Here is a 15,215-nt window from a genome sequence, read left to right on the forward strand (position 1 = left end):
AAATTAATTAGTATATATAGAACCTTAATAATTAAATTTTAAAATATTAATATATATTATGGTAAAAAACAATTATACACTGCCAACGGAGCACTAGTATATATATATATATATGCATGTGATTTCATAGTACATGAGAGCATCATCGCCAGCTGCTCATATTTGGAGACCCATTTATTCTATTCAGAAGGCCTCGCTCATGACCATCGAGAATTAGGCCGCACAGTGAAATAAACTTCGAGGTGAATATATTGGCGCAACATAACTTGTGCCTGGTGGAGGTGAGGCACAATGGTGTTGTGTGACAAAAAATTCATCTTCTCTCTCATCTTTAATTAAATTATCTGTGCACACCGTACAAATTTCATTCCACTTCACTGTTCTTTTTTCCCCGGCGTCAAGTTTTCCCACAATAATTTCTCTCACGCCGTCCCTCTGGCAGCAAAGCTCATGCGTTACTAAGTCGTCGGGTGGGGTGAAAGAAGGAGAGAAAGCGAGAAGGAGTTTCTTACCTTCTCCGAGATGAAAATTTTCAAAAACCTTCGCCGAAGAAACTCCCACCGGGCGATGTGCTGTTTGGATGATGTCGTCGGGGATGCCCACAACAAAGAGAATCAACGAGGCGAGGAGATGATATATCAATTTGGGGGAGAATGGCCGTATCTATGAAAAAAAATCCTAGGAAAATATTCTTTAAATAAATAAAATTAGTAATAAAATATTTTACCTCTAAAAAAACAAATGGGTCACTGTACTCAAATTGACAAACCATCCATCGAGAAATAAAGTATAATTGGACACGTGGGCTTTCGAGGGAGATTTTTACATTAGCCACTGGCGGTGCTCTGAGTAACTCTATCAACTACGTGCATATATTTACTCTAATATGTGTACATTGACGTGTCAGATGGGTGCCACATGTGTCGATCAAGTTCATGTTTAGAAAGAAACAAATCATATATATTAATTAATGTTGTTATTGATGAAGGCGATGAACAACATGAGAGAATATCCAATAGTACGTATAATATAAAGAGAGACAAATACTCTTAACACACACTCCATAGATAAATAAACATATAGGTATTGTACCCACAATTATGTCCATATATACATATAAAGAGAGCAAGCATAAAATACCTAAAAATTAGCAAACCAGAATTAGCATATGTATATACTGAATGGAGAAGAAGATTCTCGATCGATCATCAGTCAATTAAAAAAATGAACAGAACAACACAACACAGATCTACAACCAAGAAGAAAAATCACAATTAAGCCCTGAAATATTTGATTTTCTGAATTGGCATTTAGCAATTCTCGCCGGAGTCCAATTTCCGCATTCGAAGAAGAATCTTCCTTGCCACAGCACATGTTTCCTAACCATTGTTTTATTACTTTTAACCCCACAATTAATGGCCTAATATCGCTTGGGTTGTAGGATAACATGTTGGTGATTGAAAGTTTGTAGCCCTTGTGAATTATCATTAAGTGACCTTCCCGTCTTAGGCTGGCCTTCTCGACAGACTCATTCAACTTACATGCTTTCCGACCAAAAACACTATGGAATGGAATCCTCAAATGGATCCATTTTTTACACGGACAAAATTGGTGCTAAAAAATATGCATAGTTTTATGTAAAGGATAGGTTTGATGACGAACATTAGAAGATTGATTACTTTGACTTGGGAGGACAAAAGCATACCTATTGAAATAAGGAGGCTTGTAAATATTTTTGAATCGGCATTCAGTTTCAAGTAGCGTTCGGCAATCCCAATCAGACTAGGTTACGACAACAAAGTTAGTGTTTTTTATTCCCATCATCTGAAGCCATTTGTCGTGTAGGGAAATAGCTTTGTTTAATGTAAGACCACGGTCGACCTAGATAAAAGTTAAAACAAACATTTGGACATTATGAATATATAAGAACCTGAGCTTGCTATATTCCGGTAAGTTCTTTGCGAAAATCAGTTAAGGTTAGGTTGTAAGTTGGCCGAATGTATGTCTGAAAGTTTGCCTTTGGCACTCCGGTGATGCTGCAGACAACCAATGATGGGAAGTCGATTATCTCTTGCAGATGAAGAAGTTTTCCTTTGTCACATGTGGCCTCAAAATCGATCACAAGTGTTAGAATTCTTGCAGGTACGAATAAAAAGATTGTTGGACATGGGTCCAGAAGTACCATCCACTTTCTAGAATTTAAGAATTGGTTCTATTTTCCTTTTTAGGGTCATATTTAGTAAGACTCACACAACACACATCTTATCTAAAATCAAATTTATCTTTTTATTTTTCTAGTAGCTTGTCTCTAGATTTTAGGAATTTTATCGAATTATGTCTTAATTTATATTGCTTTTTGTCAATTCTAGCATACTTTATGTTAATTTAAATTTTCAATTTGTTTTTATCCAAATTCCAGTAGATTTTAGATAAAATCCATCAAATGAACCGTTAAGGCTTGAAACCGTGTAGCGGTGCTACTGCTAGAGCCTATTTTTAATCCGACAACGGGCTTTGTGAAGTGCTGCCAGGACTCACATTGTTTGATCTTTGAGCGCATCATATTCAGAAGAGGCTTAGAGCCCCTTCGAAAAATCTGAGTAGGAGCCATGCAAAAATTCATTTTCAGTTGGAAAATTTTGGGGGAATCACTTTGAGTATTCAAAGAGTAATGCATGCTCCGTGACTATTGTAAATCAATTAAAAAGAAATAGTAAGAGCCAATATTTGTATGCTATCAGGCCAAAATTAGGAATTTAATTTACTTTTAGGGTGTGTTCGTTTGTAGGATTTTGTCAAAATTCTACTATTCATTCAAAAATTTTCTTCAAAAAATATCAAATCAAACACCTATTTTTTATTTTTTATATTATACTAAAAATCAATTTTACATTCAAAACATTATATGAACACCTATTTATATCACATCATACAACTATTCAAATTTAAAATTTTTACTATTCAAATCTCAATTCAAAATCCAAAGCCCCAAACAAACACACTCTAATAGCTTTAGCTGTTTAAGTGCTTATTACTAAGATCCTACATAAGATAGAAGTTTTTCTAACAATAATAAGGATAAAAAAAATAAATAAATAAGTGAAAAATAAGAAGGGTGTTCAGTTTGTAATTTAAATACAAATTAATAATGTTCAATCGTAGATAAAAATATCATATTTTTTTCGACAAAATATCGTATCAAAATATTATTTAAATAAAAATTAAATATTCAATTTCAAATCAAAATATTCAAATAATTTATTGAAACTCAATTATAATAAAATTGAAGAAAATTCTTATTTGTAATTTGTAATTTTTAAATATTAATCAATAAAAACTTCAGATTAGAAGTAGTTTTTAATTTAATTTATTTGTATTATTATTATTTTACAAAAGCAATGTTAGATATCTTTGTGAAGATTATGATCCCAAGCAAACCCCTTAATAACGAATATCTACCATAGGATCCTTCTGGGTCGATATAAAAAAATGAAAAAGAACTTGGTCAAGCGAAGATTAAACCGCTTAACTACACACCATCGACATTCATTTACGTAGTTATTATATTTATAAGGATAAATTATATATAAAATATAAATGTATTTGTAATGTTAGGAAAAAAATAGATATTTTGTTATGGTACAGATTAAAATGAAAAAAATAATTACTTTGTTACGATACAAGTATTATATTATTATTATATTATTATTATTATTATTATTATTATTATCAAAATGTCTCATTTGTTTTTTTGCGTATTGATATTTGAATATTAATTATTATATCGAAACGTAATACTCCCTCCGTTCCATGTAATATGAGTGTATTAACGTAGACACGAGAATTTAGGTAAAGTATAATTAGTAAGTAATTAATAAATGTATTAGTAAAAATAATTATAGATTAAAATTAAGATAAATAAATAGTTTAATTAAAATTAAGAAAATTATAAAATTTAAAATTTAAAATGCTATTAAAGTGCATAATTATATTTCCAAAAATAGAAAAGACAAGTTACGTAGGACGGACGAAAATATAAAATAGGGACAAATTATATGGGACAGAAGGGGTACAAATTAAGAAAAAGATTACAAAAATACTTCAATTATATAAATAATTATACAAATATAATTTTTTTTTAATATTACTATAATAATATAAAAGGTAAATATGACTTTAAAGGCGAACAGTGAAAATATATATATATATATATATGAGCACAATATTTAACACTATTTTTAAGCTAAATAAAAAAAGAAAATTGTAATTTATATACTATTATAATAAAATAAAAGCGTTTAAATTCAAGCGTCGGCTAGTTTTCTTTATTGGATGACCGAGTCATGTCCATGGCAATTGGCAGAGATGATGACTGATAGAGATGATGACTTCTCCCTCCGTGTGGGGTTTTCAGTGATAGCGAGAAGGAAGCTTGTCAATGGCAGCAGTGGCTCTGCCTGCACCAATAGAAACGAAGAACGAGAAGAAGAGAGATTCTCCATATCCAAAACAATAATATCCTTCCCTTCCTTGACTCTGTGTAGGCTCTGTTTCTTCTACGTCATCTCACGCTTCCTACTTCCTTCATCTGCTGGTCTGGATTGAAGACATCATTCTGAAGAGTTAGTTCCGATTGTTAATGGAATAAGGTATGGTCGTCTCTTTCGGAATTTAGGTGGAATATTTATATACGGTGGAATGAATGATGGATCGCATTTCGTCTCTTGTTCAGTAATGTTAGTTTGTTTGAATTGCGCGAAGAAATACAGCTTAACTGATTTGAGTTCGGTTCGTCCCCATTTTCTAGGGTTTCTATTGCACTCTGTATGATTTCAATTTTAAGCGTAATTTAATATGAACTTTGTTGAGTTTTGCTTGTTCTTCACTGCGCTGCTTCCAATTTTCCGTCGCTGATTCGGTTTCATGTGAATGGTTGATCTTCTGAGGAATACTGAAATTATTGATTTCAATCGATCTCATCCCTTCGTAGATTGGAACGAAATAACCGTTCAAAAATGGCTGGAAAAGTTCGACGGGTTAGATGCCCTCGATGTTGGAACGTTCTAGAAGAGCTGCCTGACGCTTCCCTCTACAGTTGCGGAGGATGCGGCAATATTCTTCAAGGTACTGTAGCCTCTTTCAGCTTCGTCTTCTTCGCAGAATTGCTCTCCATCTTCGTGATTTGCTGCTATGTTTTAGGCAAAAACTGGAAATCTAGGAGCAATCAGATTGAAAAAAGCCAGGAGGATGCTGGTGCTTTTGAAGAGAAGGAAGTTCAGAGCTCCGAGCATGTTTCCACCGGACCGCAGCCTTCCTTAGATTCTTCGCCGGATAAAGAAGATTCCGGTGGTGGTTCGATTGATATTGCCCGTCCGATTGAAGGTTCCATTGTTGAAGGTAAGGAACCTTCGAAACAGGGCAATCTCAGAGACCTTGTGTCCGAAGAATGTCACAGTGATGATAATGGTGAGCCGAATGGAATCCTTGGCTCGGCTGAGTGTACTCATGAGGCGGCCATGGATGTTCCGGATTTACAAGAACATGAAGATCCAGAAGCCAATCTGCCTTCGGATGATGTGGTTCCACAAGATCATGTTGAAAAGGGACAGATTTCGTTGTTATTCGACAAGAAACCAGATTCTGTGGGAAGTGTAAAATCTGCCGATCAGGATTTATCTTCTGTATCTATTTCTGGCGACGATGCATCGCAACTAGAAGAGCAGAATCTTGAAGCAGGCGAAGATGTAATGGAGAAGATTATGAATCTAGACGGGGAAGACTCTCCGATTACAACTGGATCAAATTACCTCGGCGTCAACACAGAAAATGGATCGACAACTAAGAATGCGACGGATGATAGTTATTACACATACACAAGTACTGAATCTTCTTACAATGGAATCCAAGAAATGTTCCGGGACCGAGACAAGTACGCTGAAACTGCTTTATACTCAATCGGCGCATCAAGTGATCGTCTCATTTTACCTCCACCTTGTCTGGGCGATCGTCCGTCAAGAAAAGCTTCATACTCGGAGATGAACAGAGCAGACCTGTTGAGAACAGTTTACGAACTGAAAGATCAGATCGACAGGATGCAGTTTCCCGAGGTTATAGAAAACAGAAGCTTTTTAGATCGATTCGTAGATAGAAAGTTCAATCGCTTGAGCTATAATCCATACACAGTCGAGCAGGAAGCATATTCAATAAAACAGTACTCAAGAATGGCTGCATCGAGGGATTCTAATTGTTCCGGATGCTCTTGCTCGCATCACCATGTTAATGATCGAAGTAAATCGCATCGAACCTGCAACGACATAAAAAGATCTAAATCTCCAGAGAAACGGCCGGTGAAGACGAAGAGATACGTTCGACCTGTGGCGGGTGCAGCGCCGTTTATCGCATGCTACAATTGCTCAGAACTTCTGCATTTTCCCGATGATTTTCTGATCTTTAACAGAAGAAGCCATCGACTTATGTGCAATGCCTGTAAGAATGTCCTGAAGTTCTCGGTGGTTCGAGGAAGTTTTGCAGTTCCGACAATGGCGGCTTCATTGGCCCCTTCGCCGGGAAACTGTAGTCGGAACATAGAAGAGGGGCGTCGTTTTGGATCAATGACTCCGGCGGAATCGGTTGGATCGTCATCAGATATCGGCGAGCTGCGAAAATCGACCAACGGGATCGAACAGGTGTGGCCTTTGTCGTTGAACCATCGGCTACATTCTTTGATGGGGTATTCGTCGCCCAGCCAAGTACTCGATCACTGAGCATTGGTCGACGGGTTTGTAAAGTCGCCGGAAAATGCAGCCGCTGTGAAGGCTCGAACACACGACGGCACGCCGTGCAAAGTGGATAAGGCTAGAGCAGCCGATCATATACAATACGTGAAATACAATGTATTGTAATAATTCCGAGAATACTTTAAAAAAAAATTATTTGAATGTAATAAAATTGAAAGTGTTTTAAATAGTTAAAATTTATTAAAAATATATGATGTTAATATAATTGTATATTTTTTGGAATCTTTATAATTTATTTTAATTTTTATTAATTATATTTAAAAAATTATTTTTATTTTATTGTATTTATACGAGTAGTATTGTTGATATTTTAAATATTTTTAACATTATATCTCAATAAAATATAAAATATGTATATCACATAAATAATACTCTCTCAGTCCCACATAATTTGTCCTTATTTTCTATTTTCGTCCGTCCCGTATAACTTATCATTTAAAATTTTAAATTTTATAATTTTCTTAATTTTAATTAAACTATTTACTTATTTTAATCTTAATCTATAATTATTTTTACTAAATAATAATTATTTTTACTAATATACTTTTTAATTACTTACTAATTATACTTTACCTAAATTCTGATATCTACGGTAATAGTCCTATATTTCCTGGACGGAGGGAGTAAAATTTTATTTAATATAAATAAATATAAATATTTATATTTATTTATAATTAACTTAAAACTAATTTTATAAAAATTAGGAGTTTTAAATATAAATATACATGTTTATTTATTAAGTAGATAAATAAAAATAAAGATATTTTGAGCTAGGAAAAGAATTTAAAATTTAATTTAATTAATTTATATTTATTAAATATATTTAAAATAATAAATTAACTAAAAATAAAAAAAAAAATTAGTTATTTTTATGAAGAAACAAGAAAAGAAAAGCAACCATGAGGGAAAGATTATTATAGAGGGAAAGATTATTATAGTATTGTTGATGCAGATTTTCAACAATAAAAAGTAAAATTCGAAAATAGAAATTATCTTCGAATCTGATTAAATAAATGTTTGAGATTAAGAATCCCTAGACCTCGTACGATACAAAAGAAAAAATTAAAATGAAATACTACATATTGTAAAAGTAAAAGAATGATCCTCAAAAGAAATTCACTAAATTTGATGTCGATTGAATATCCTTCTTTTAGGTTATGAAAAGACCTATTTAAAAACTTATGTCAACCGCCCAAATGTAGTTATCAGATCGTGCCTTCATATCTGATTGTCATTTGAAACTTCTTCCAACCGCATTGGAACTGCATTTCATCCGACCTGCACGTCTACTGCTTCTTCTCCCTTTGCCCGTCTTCCATTTGTCCGATCTCCGTATCGGCCGCCTCATCTTTCTTCGTCTGACTTCCCTTTGTCGGACCTCCGCATCGGCCGTCTCATCTTTCTTCGCCCGACTTCCCTTTGTCCGACCTCCATGCCAACCGACCTAGATGTCTGTTGTCTTACTTCGTCCGACCTCTCCTTGTTCGACTTCTATATCCACCGATCACCTAGTCACAAGTTCTACCGAAAAAGCCCATTTCTTAATAGCGCCTTGACCATTGGGCCTATACCCAAACCCATAGTCTAATTCATAAGTCTATTCTCAAAAACACCCTACACATTGGTTTTCCTTACTCAACAACTTGCCTCCCTGACTCCTAAGCGTCAATTCTCGGACTGTGTGAGATGTGATGTTTAGGGGTTTGTAACACAGTGCTATCATTACACTGTTTTATGTCACATCGTGGGGTTTACGTAAAACCCTTCTCTCACCCTTCCATTCCATATTCACGCACTCAGAATCCTGAAATCCTTCCCTTTCTCTCAAGCGAATATCCTCCCAGATCTCTTCTCTTTCGTTTTCTGTATATCCTTCGCAAATGGCCAACCAATATGTCCTTGCTCTTCCTTTCGACAGGACTAATCCATCGGTGCCTTTTGTGGCCTCGAGGGGCCTTACCCCTACCATTCGCCCCTATTGTACTACTGCCGAAGATGTCGATCGCATGAAATCCGTCATTTCCCAAGTTTCTCCGATGGCCATAAACGATGTTGCTTTCAAGCCAGAAAGACTCCTTGATAGCGTCAGGACTCACTTTACTGACCCTAAAGATGCCTATCGCAAATGGTACGCAAGACTTCTCCCCCATTTCGAAGAGCAGTGGAGGAGGCAAGGTATTGACAAGGCTATTCTCCTCTCAACTCAGCCTCTCCACCTTCATTATAAGGCCCTGTTGGCCATGGCAGCCTTCTGGCATTCACAGATGGGAGTTTTTTTTCTCCCTTCTGGACCCATTGGCCCGACCCTTATGGACGTGGCCATCATCACCCATTTACCCATAGTGGGCGACGATCCCATTCTGGTCTTCTTTGAGGGTAGGGAACCTTCGCCCGACCATGCTGGTTGGGCACTTGCCAAACTGGCCGAGAAGGAAATGAGCTGGACCAGCTTTGTTACTAAGTTTTTGGGTGAGGAAAGCACCCTTGTTTCCGAGTTGGAAAACGCAGCTTTCCTTCTTTTTGGCTATGCAGGTACACTTTTCTTCTTTATACTTTTCCATATAACCTTAAAGTCGAATATTTAGTTAAGTTTCTTCTTTCTTCACACATATATAATAATTTCTCCTTCCAAGCTTGTTCTGTCCTCCCAGGTTGACCAGGCCATTTATCTGGCCAGTGGCCAATTTTTCTCATTAGGAACCTTATTTTTAGCCAACCTTTTTGAGGCTTTATCCCGAGTGAGCACCCATCTGACCGATACCAAGAAGGCGGACATAGCTGGTTCGGGACCATTTTGGTTCCTGGAGCTGTGGCTTCGTCTATACTTTTCAAACGCATTTTTTGGCCGACTACCCATTAGCCCGAACCCTCAAAGGTCGATAGGTCGTGCCTTAGCCAAATTAACCCCTAGCTTCTCTATCTCCATCCATCCGTGGTCGCCAAATTGTTGATGCAAATTTTCAACAATAAAAAGTAAAATCCGAAAATAGAAATTATCTTCGAATTTGATTAAATAAATGTCTGAGATTAAGAATCTCTAAACCTAGTACGATATAAAAGAAAAAATTGAAAAGAAATACTACAGACTGTAAAATTAAAATAATGATCCCCAAAAGAAATTCACTGAATTTGATGTCGATTGAAGATTCTTCTTTTAGGTTATGAAAAGACATATTTAAAAACCCATGTCAACCGCCCAAATGTAGTTATCAGATCGTGCCTTCATATCCGTTTGTCAGTTGTAACTTCTTCCAACCGCCTTGGAACTGCTTTTCATCCGACTTGTACATCCACTGCTTCTTCTCCCTTTGCCCGTCTTCCATTTGTCTTGACCTCCGCATTGGCCGCCTCATCTTTCTTCGTCCGACTTCCCTTTGTCCGACCTCCGCATCGGCCGCCTCATCTTTCTTCGCCCGACTTTCCTTTGTCCGACCTTCATGCCAACCGACCTAGATGTTTGTTGTCTCCCTTCGTCCGACCTCTCTTTGTCCGACTTCTATATCCACCGATCACCTAATCACATGTTCTTCCGGAAAAGCCAATTTCTTAATAGCGCATTGACCATTGGGCCTATACACCCAAACCCATATTCTAATTTATAAGTCCATTCTCCAAAAAAATTCTACGTATTGGTTTTCCTTACTCAACAACTATATTATACTATATTATTATTATTATTATTATTATTATTGTTGTTGTTGTTTATTTAAAGAGTTACTTTCAAGTGCTTATGAAAAAATTATTTTTCAATTTTATTTATTTATTTTTTTTATTATTGAATATTATTTCAAACATGTACAAAATATTTTTTTTTTTAAATAAAAGCCAAAAGTTTCTCTGCAAAAGTCAATCAATATGGAACATTAATATTATAGATAAATTGTATGAAAGATTCTTCATTTAATTATAATTAAAGAAATAAATTAAAATATTTTTTTGCTATAATATGTGTTTATTCCGTTTGACTACGTATAACAAAAATAACAAAATATTTTTTATGAACTCTTTAAATAAATTTATCAATCATGATTATATGATTATAATTTAATAAAATTAATATTCAATCAGTAAATTTACATTCCACCCGACAATACCATCAAATATTAAAAGTTAATTAGTGTGGTAAGTGTAGATTTTGTTTACACAACACACTTTTATTTATTTGATATTTTATTTTTCAAAAAAATAACATCAAATATAATTTTTCTCTTACAAAATATTAAACCAAATACTAATTTTTTTTTACTCTTTTCAAACTTATAAAATTCCAAAAATCTTCAAAAATTTCTGTTTAAACAAAACAGTAGTCATTTATTTATAAATATTTAATACTTAAAAATTTTATAGTTATTATTATATTTTAGTAATAAGTATATTTTAGCATATTAACAATTATAAATATTTTTTAATATATACTCGTGTTTCAATTGAATTTATATATTTATTTTTTTTAGTAGATTAAAAATAATAATATTTTATTGGTCAGTAAAAGTGTGTAAAATAGTTTTGACACTTATACTTTTATAAATACAAAAAACTTATGGTTTGTTTGTTTAGTGATTTTTCTTGAATTTAGTTTTTTATGAAATATATAGAAAATTGTGTCGATAATATAAATATTACTCCCCCGTCCTTGCTATCATGTTCGCTTTCCTGTAGGCACAAAAATTTAGAAAAGATATAATTAGTAAATAATTAAGAATATATTAATAAAAATAATTATCGTATAATAAAAATAATTATAGATTAATATTAAGATAATTGATTAATCTAATTAGAATTTTAAAAAATTATAAATTAATAAATTTTAAATGAGATTAAAGTATATAATTATTTTTTAGAAAAAAATGACAAGATAAGTGAGACAGACGAAAATGAAAAGATAGACATGGTAAGTGAGACGGAGTGAATATATTTTATGTTGAATGTTGACTTTGGTGAAAGAATAAAATATATATATATATATATTGAGAATCGTGTCAGAAAAAAAATACGGGCACAAAAACCTTGAATATATTTTATACTCCTTATGTCCCACTTAATTTAACAACCATTTTCATATCCATCCGTCTCACATAAATTGTTTATTTTTTTTTCGGAAATATAATTATACACTTTAATTACATTTTAAAATTCATAATTTATAATTTTTTTTATTTTAATTAAAATATTTAGCCATCTTAATATTAATTTATAATTATTATTTTATTATACTATAATTATTTTTATTAATACATGTTTAATTACTTGCTACTTGCGTAATACCTAAAACTTTGTACCCGGCTAAAGTGGGCAATTTAGCCGGAACGAAAAAGTAAAATTTAACAATATTTTGGTACTTGTATATGATTACTATATTATAATATAAAATATATATTTTTAATTGGGACAAACAAAAATAGTAAAATAGATATATTGAATTGAGGCGAATATATTATTTATTAACATGCACTATATATAAATATATAAATTAATTTATAATATTTCGCTCTATACTATTTTGTTTGAGCATAAAAATTAAGAAGTAATGATATTATTTCTAATATACAAGCAGGGTAAATAAAAAATAAAATGTGTGTTAAAAGTTGGTAAAGAAAATATAACGTAAATAAAAATATAGTATTGACTATTATTTGATTATTATTATTATTAATTAATTAATTAATTAATTAAAATAATAATAATAAAATTATAAATAGACAAATTGTTTACTATAAAAAAATAATACATAAATTAAATGGATGATTTAAACTAATAAATATACTGACCTGACCTAGGAGTTCGCACCTGCTATCCGAAAGTGCGTATATGATAATTCTCTTCGAATTTAATATCCTGCAAACTAGGTCCGACAGTGTTGATTACCCTGCACTTTTTAACATGGTTGTGTTCATGCCCGTGTTCATGATGTTGTTTTCAACATAGTCATGTTCACGATTTCTTTCTCAATACAAGTCATATTCTAAGCTAGGTTCACTACAAGAAAAATTCATTTTTGTAACAAAACTTTTTTGTCTCTAAATCTATTTTTTCCGTTACTAATGACATTAGAGACGAAAATAGGAATGGAATTACGTTAGCTATGTGAAATTTATGAACGGAATTCCGTTACAAATATATTATTTTTTTGTAGTGGTTGACAACTATGTTTTCAATATAATCATATTGTATGTCATATTTATTATTGTTTTTACTTCTTTTATTAAACTTATTTGATATATATATATATTTATAATTTAGAAAAAATAATTTTTACAATCCATAATATAAAAAATACTCCCTCCATCCCGGATATTTTGTCTATGTTACTGTAGACACGAGAATTTATAAGGAATATAATTACTAAATAATTAAAAATATATTAGTGAATATAATTAACATTTAATAAAAATAATTATAGATTAAAATTAAGATAATTAATTAGTATAATTAAAATTTAAAAAATTATAAATTAAATTTTCAAAAATAAAATTAAAGTATATAATTATTTTACAAAAACGAAAATAACAAAATAAATGGGACTAACGAAAATATAAAGGTGGATATGAAAAGTAGGACGGAGGAATAATTGTTTTTTAATATTTTAGAAAAATAATTACAAAAAATTTATAAAAAAAATAATATATTAATATATATTTTTAATAATCATTGTGTATATCTTTCAAATTTTATAGTATAAAATTTAAAATATTATTTTAAAATAATTATTTTATATATAGATTTATTTTATTTTATTTTTTTCTTGGGGACGAAGAAAGTAGAGTCGGATGCCGTGAGTAATTTTGAGATTGGAAGCGACGTTGGTGTGTCGCTTATAGGGTATGAATTCCTAATTCCATTCAACAAAACACGCAAACGTATTCGGTTTGTTGGCCAAATATATATATATATATATTTTATGATATAATTTTTTTATAAATATTTTTTAAAATATAAAATATTCATATTAATATAATATAAAATATATATTATTTATTTTAAAAAAATTAATAATTTAATATAAAATATTAATTTTTATATTATTAATATAATTTTCTATAATATTTATTAGAGAATAAAATACAAATTCATCTTAAACACAACATAAAACAAACTCATTATCATCATGATTATCATTATCTCATGGAACACGAAATCGACCTACCTAAGCTAAACTGGCTTCCTGGCTTAGAGTAATTTGTCTTTTTTTTTTTTTTTTTAATTCCCAATTCATAATTTTTTATTTTAATTAAATTATTTAATTATTTTAATTTTAATTTAAAATTATTTTATTAAATTATAAATATTTTCACAAATATCTTTTTATTTAATCACTAATTGTACAATTTTAAAATTTAGTGTCTAAACTAAATGAGATAAATTAGTTAGGAAGAAATATATTTTTGAGGTGGAGCTATGCTTGTCATTCCACGTGCCCCTAGACACGTGGTCTTCCTCTCCGCCACGTGGCCGCAGACCATTTCCTTTCATTCACCGTCCAGGCACGTGACTGACACATTCATCTCCGGAGACCATTGACATAAACATAGATACAGATATATGTATATATATTATATACACACAACAGATAGCAGATAGGCTTGATCGCCTATTTTGGTCGTCCTTAACAGCACACACAACTGATTAAACAGCAGATCATAAAACAATGAACACTGTTTCGATTGCAGTTTCTTCATCTTCTCCTTCTCAATCTGTCTTCCCTCGATTCCCATCATCATCATCATCATCATCATCTTTTTCTTCTAGAAGCAGAATCTGGTTTCCTCATCCTGCGGTATCCTACAATTACAATTACAAGTACAAGGTGGCGGCGGGGAGGAGATTAGGGTGTGGCAAAGAGGATGAGAAGAGAAAATCAGTGGGGATGGAGTTGGAGTTGGAGTTGGAGAAGGAGATACTGGAGAAGGAGAATGAAGTTGAGCTGGGAGGAATAGCGGAGGTCCTGGAGTTCCTGGAGAAGGAAGCTATAATGGGTGACGATGTGGGGAGACACCCCACTGATTACAACAGGAGAGCCCAGATTTTTTACAGGAGCTCCAGGGTCTTCCAGGCCCTCAAACAATCTCCTACTTCTACTCCTATTTCTACTTCCACCCCTACTTCTGATGGTTAATTGATACTCCTTCCGTCCCATAATTATAATCTAAAGTAGTATTTAGCCCTAAGGTGAACCATGTATGGCAGGTGACTTGAGGCGTCGAAACTTTAAATTCATTTCTAAGTTTAATTCCTACGCCACCAGGTGACATGTACAATTATATTATTCTTATTCATTGTTAAAGGAAGGAACATAAATATTATCTAGCTATTTTGTGTGTCAATTAATTAAAATAGGGTGTGTTTGTAAAAATTTTGAATTTGAATAATTATATAATGTGATATAAATAAAAATTGATGTGATGTTTTGAATGTAAAATT

The 15,215-nt window shown here is 32.2% G+C and overlaps 2 protein-coding genes across 2 annotated transcripts; both read left to right on the forward strand.

Annotated features, from left to right (window-relative positions):
* Positions 1–4,350: 4,350 nt before the first annotated feature.
* Positions 4,351–7,019, forward strand: LOC127256515 (protein ENHANCED DISEASE RESISTANCE 4-like). Its single transcript, XM_051282565.1, has 3 exons — positions 4,351–4,649; positions 4,991–5,124; positions 5,200–7,019. Exons 2-3 carry the CDS (start codon positions 5,016–5,018, stop codon positions 6,762–6,764), a joined length of 1,674 nt encoding a protein of 557 aa, XP_051138522.1. The 5' UTR covers positions 4,351–4,649; positions 4,991–5,015; the 3' UTR covers positions 6,765–7,019.
* A 7,354-nt stretch (positions 7,020–14,373) lies between these two features.
* Positions 14,374–15,215, forward strand: LOC127256138 (uncharacterized). The gene has a single exon (XM_051281984.1). The coding sequence runs from the start codon at positions 14,443–14,445 to the stop codon at positions 14,908–14,910; it is 468 nt and encodes a 155-aa protein (XP_051137941.1). The 5' UTR covers positions 14,374–14,442; the 3' UTR covers positions 14,911–15,215.

This window comes from Andrographis paniculata, unplaced genomic scaffold (genome assembly GCF_009805555.1).
Source record: "Andrographis paniculata isolate CXL003 unplaced genomic scaffold, ASM980555v1 Contig55END, whole genome shotgun sequence".
Taxonomy (NCBI): domain Eukaryota; kingdom Viridiplantae; phylum Streptophyta; class Magnoliopsida; order Lamiales; family Acanthaceae; genus Andrographis; species Andrographis paniculata.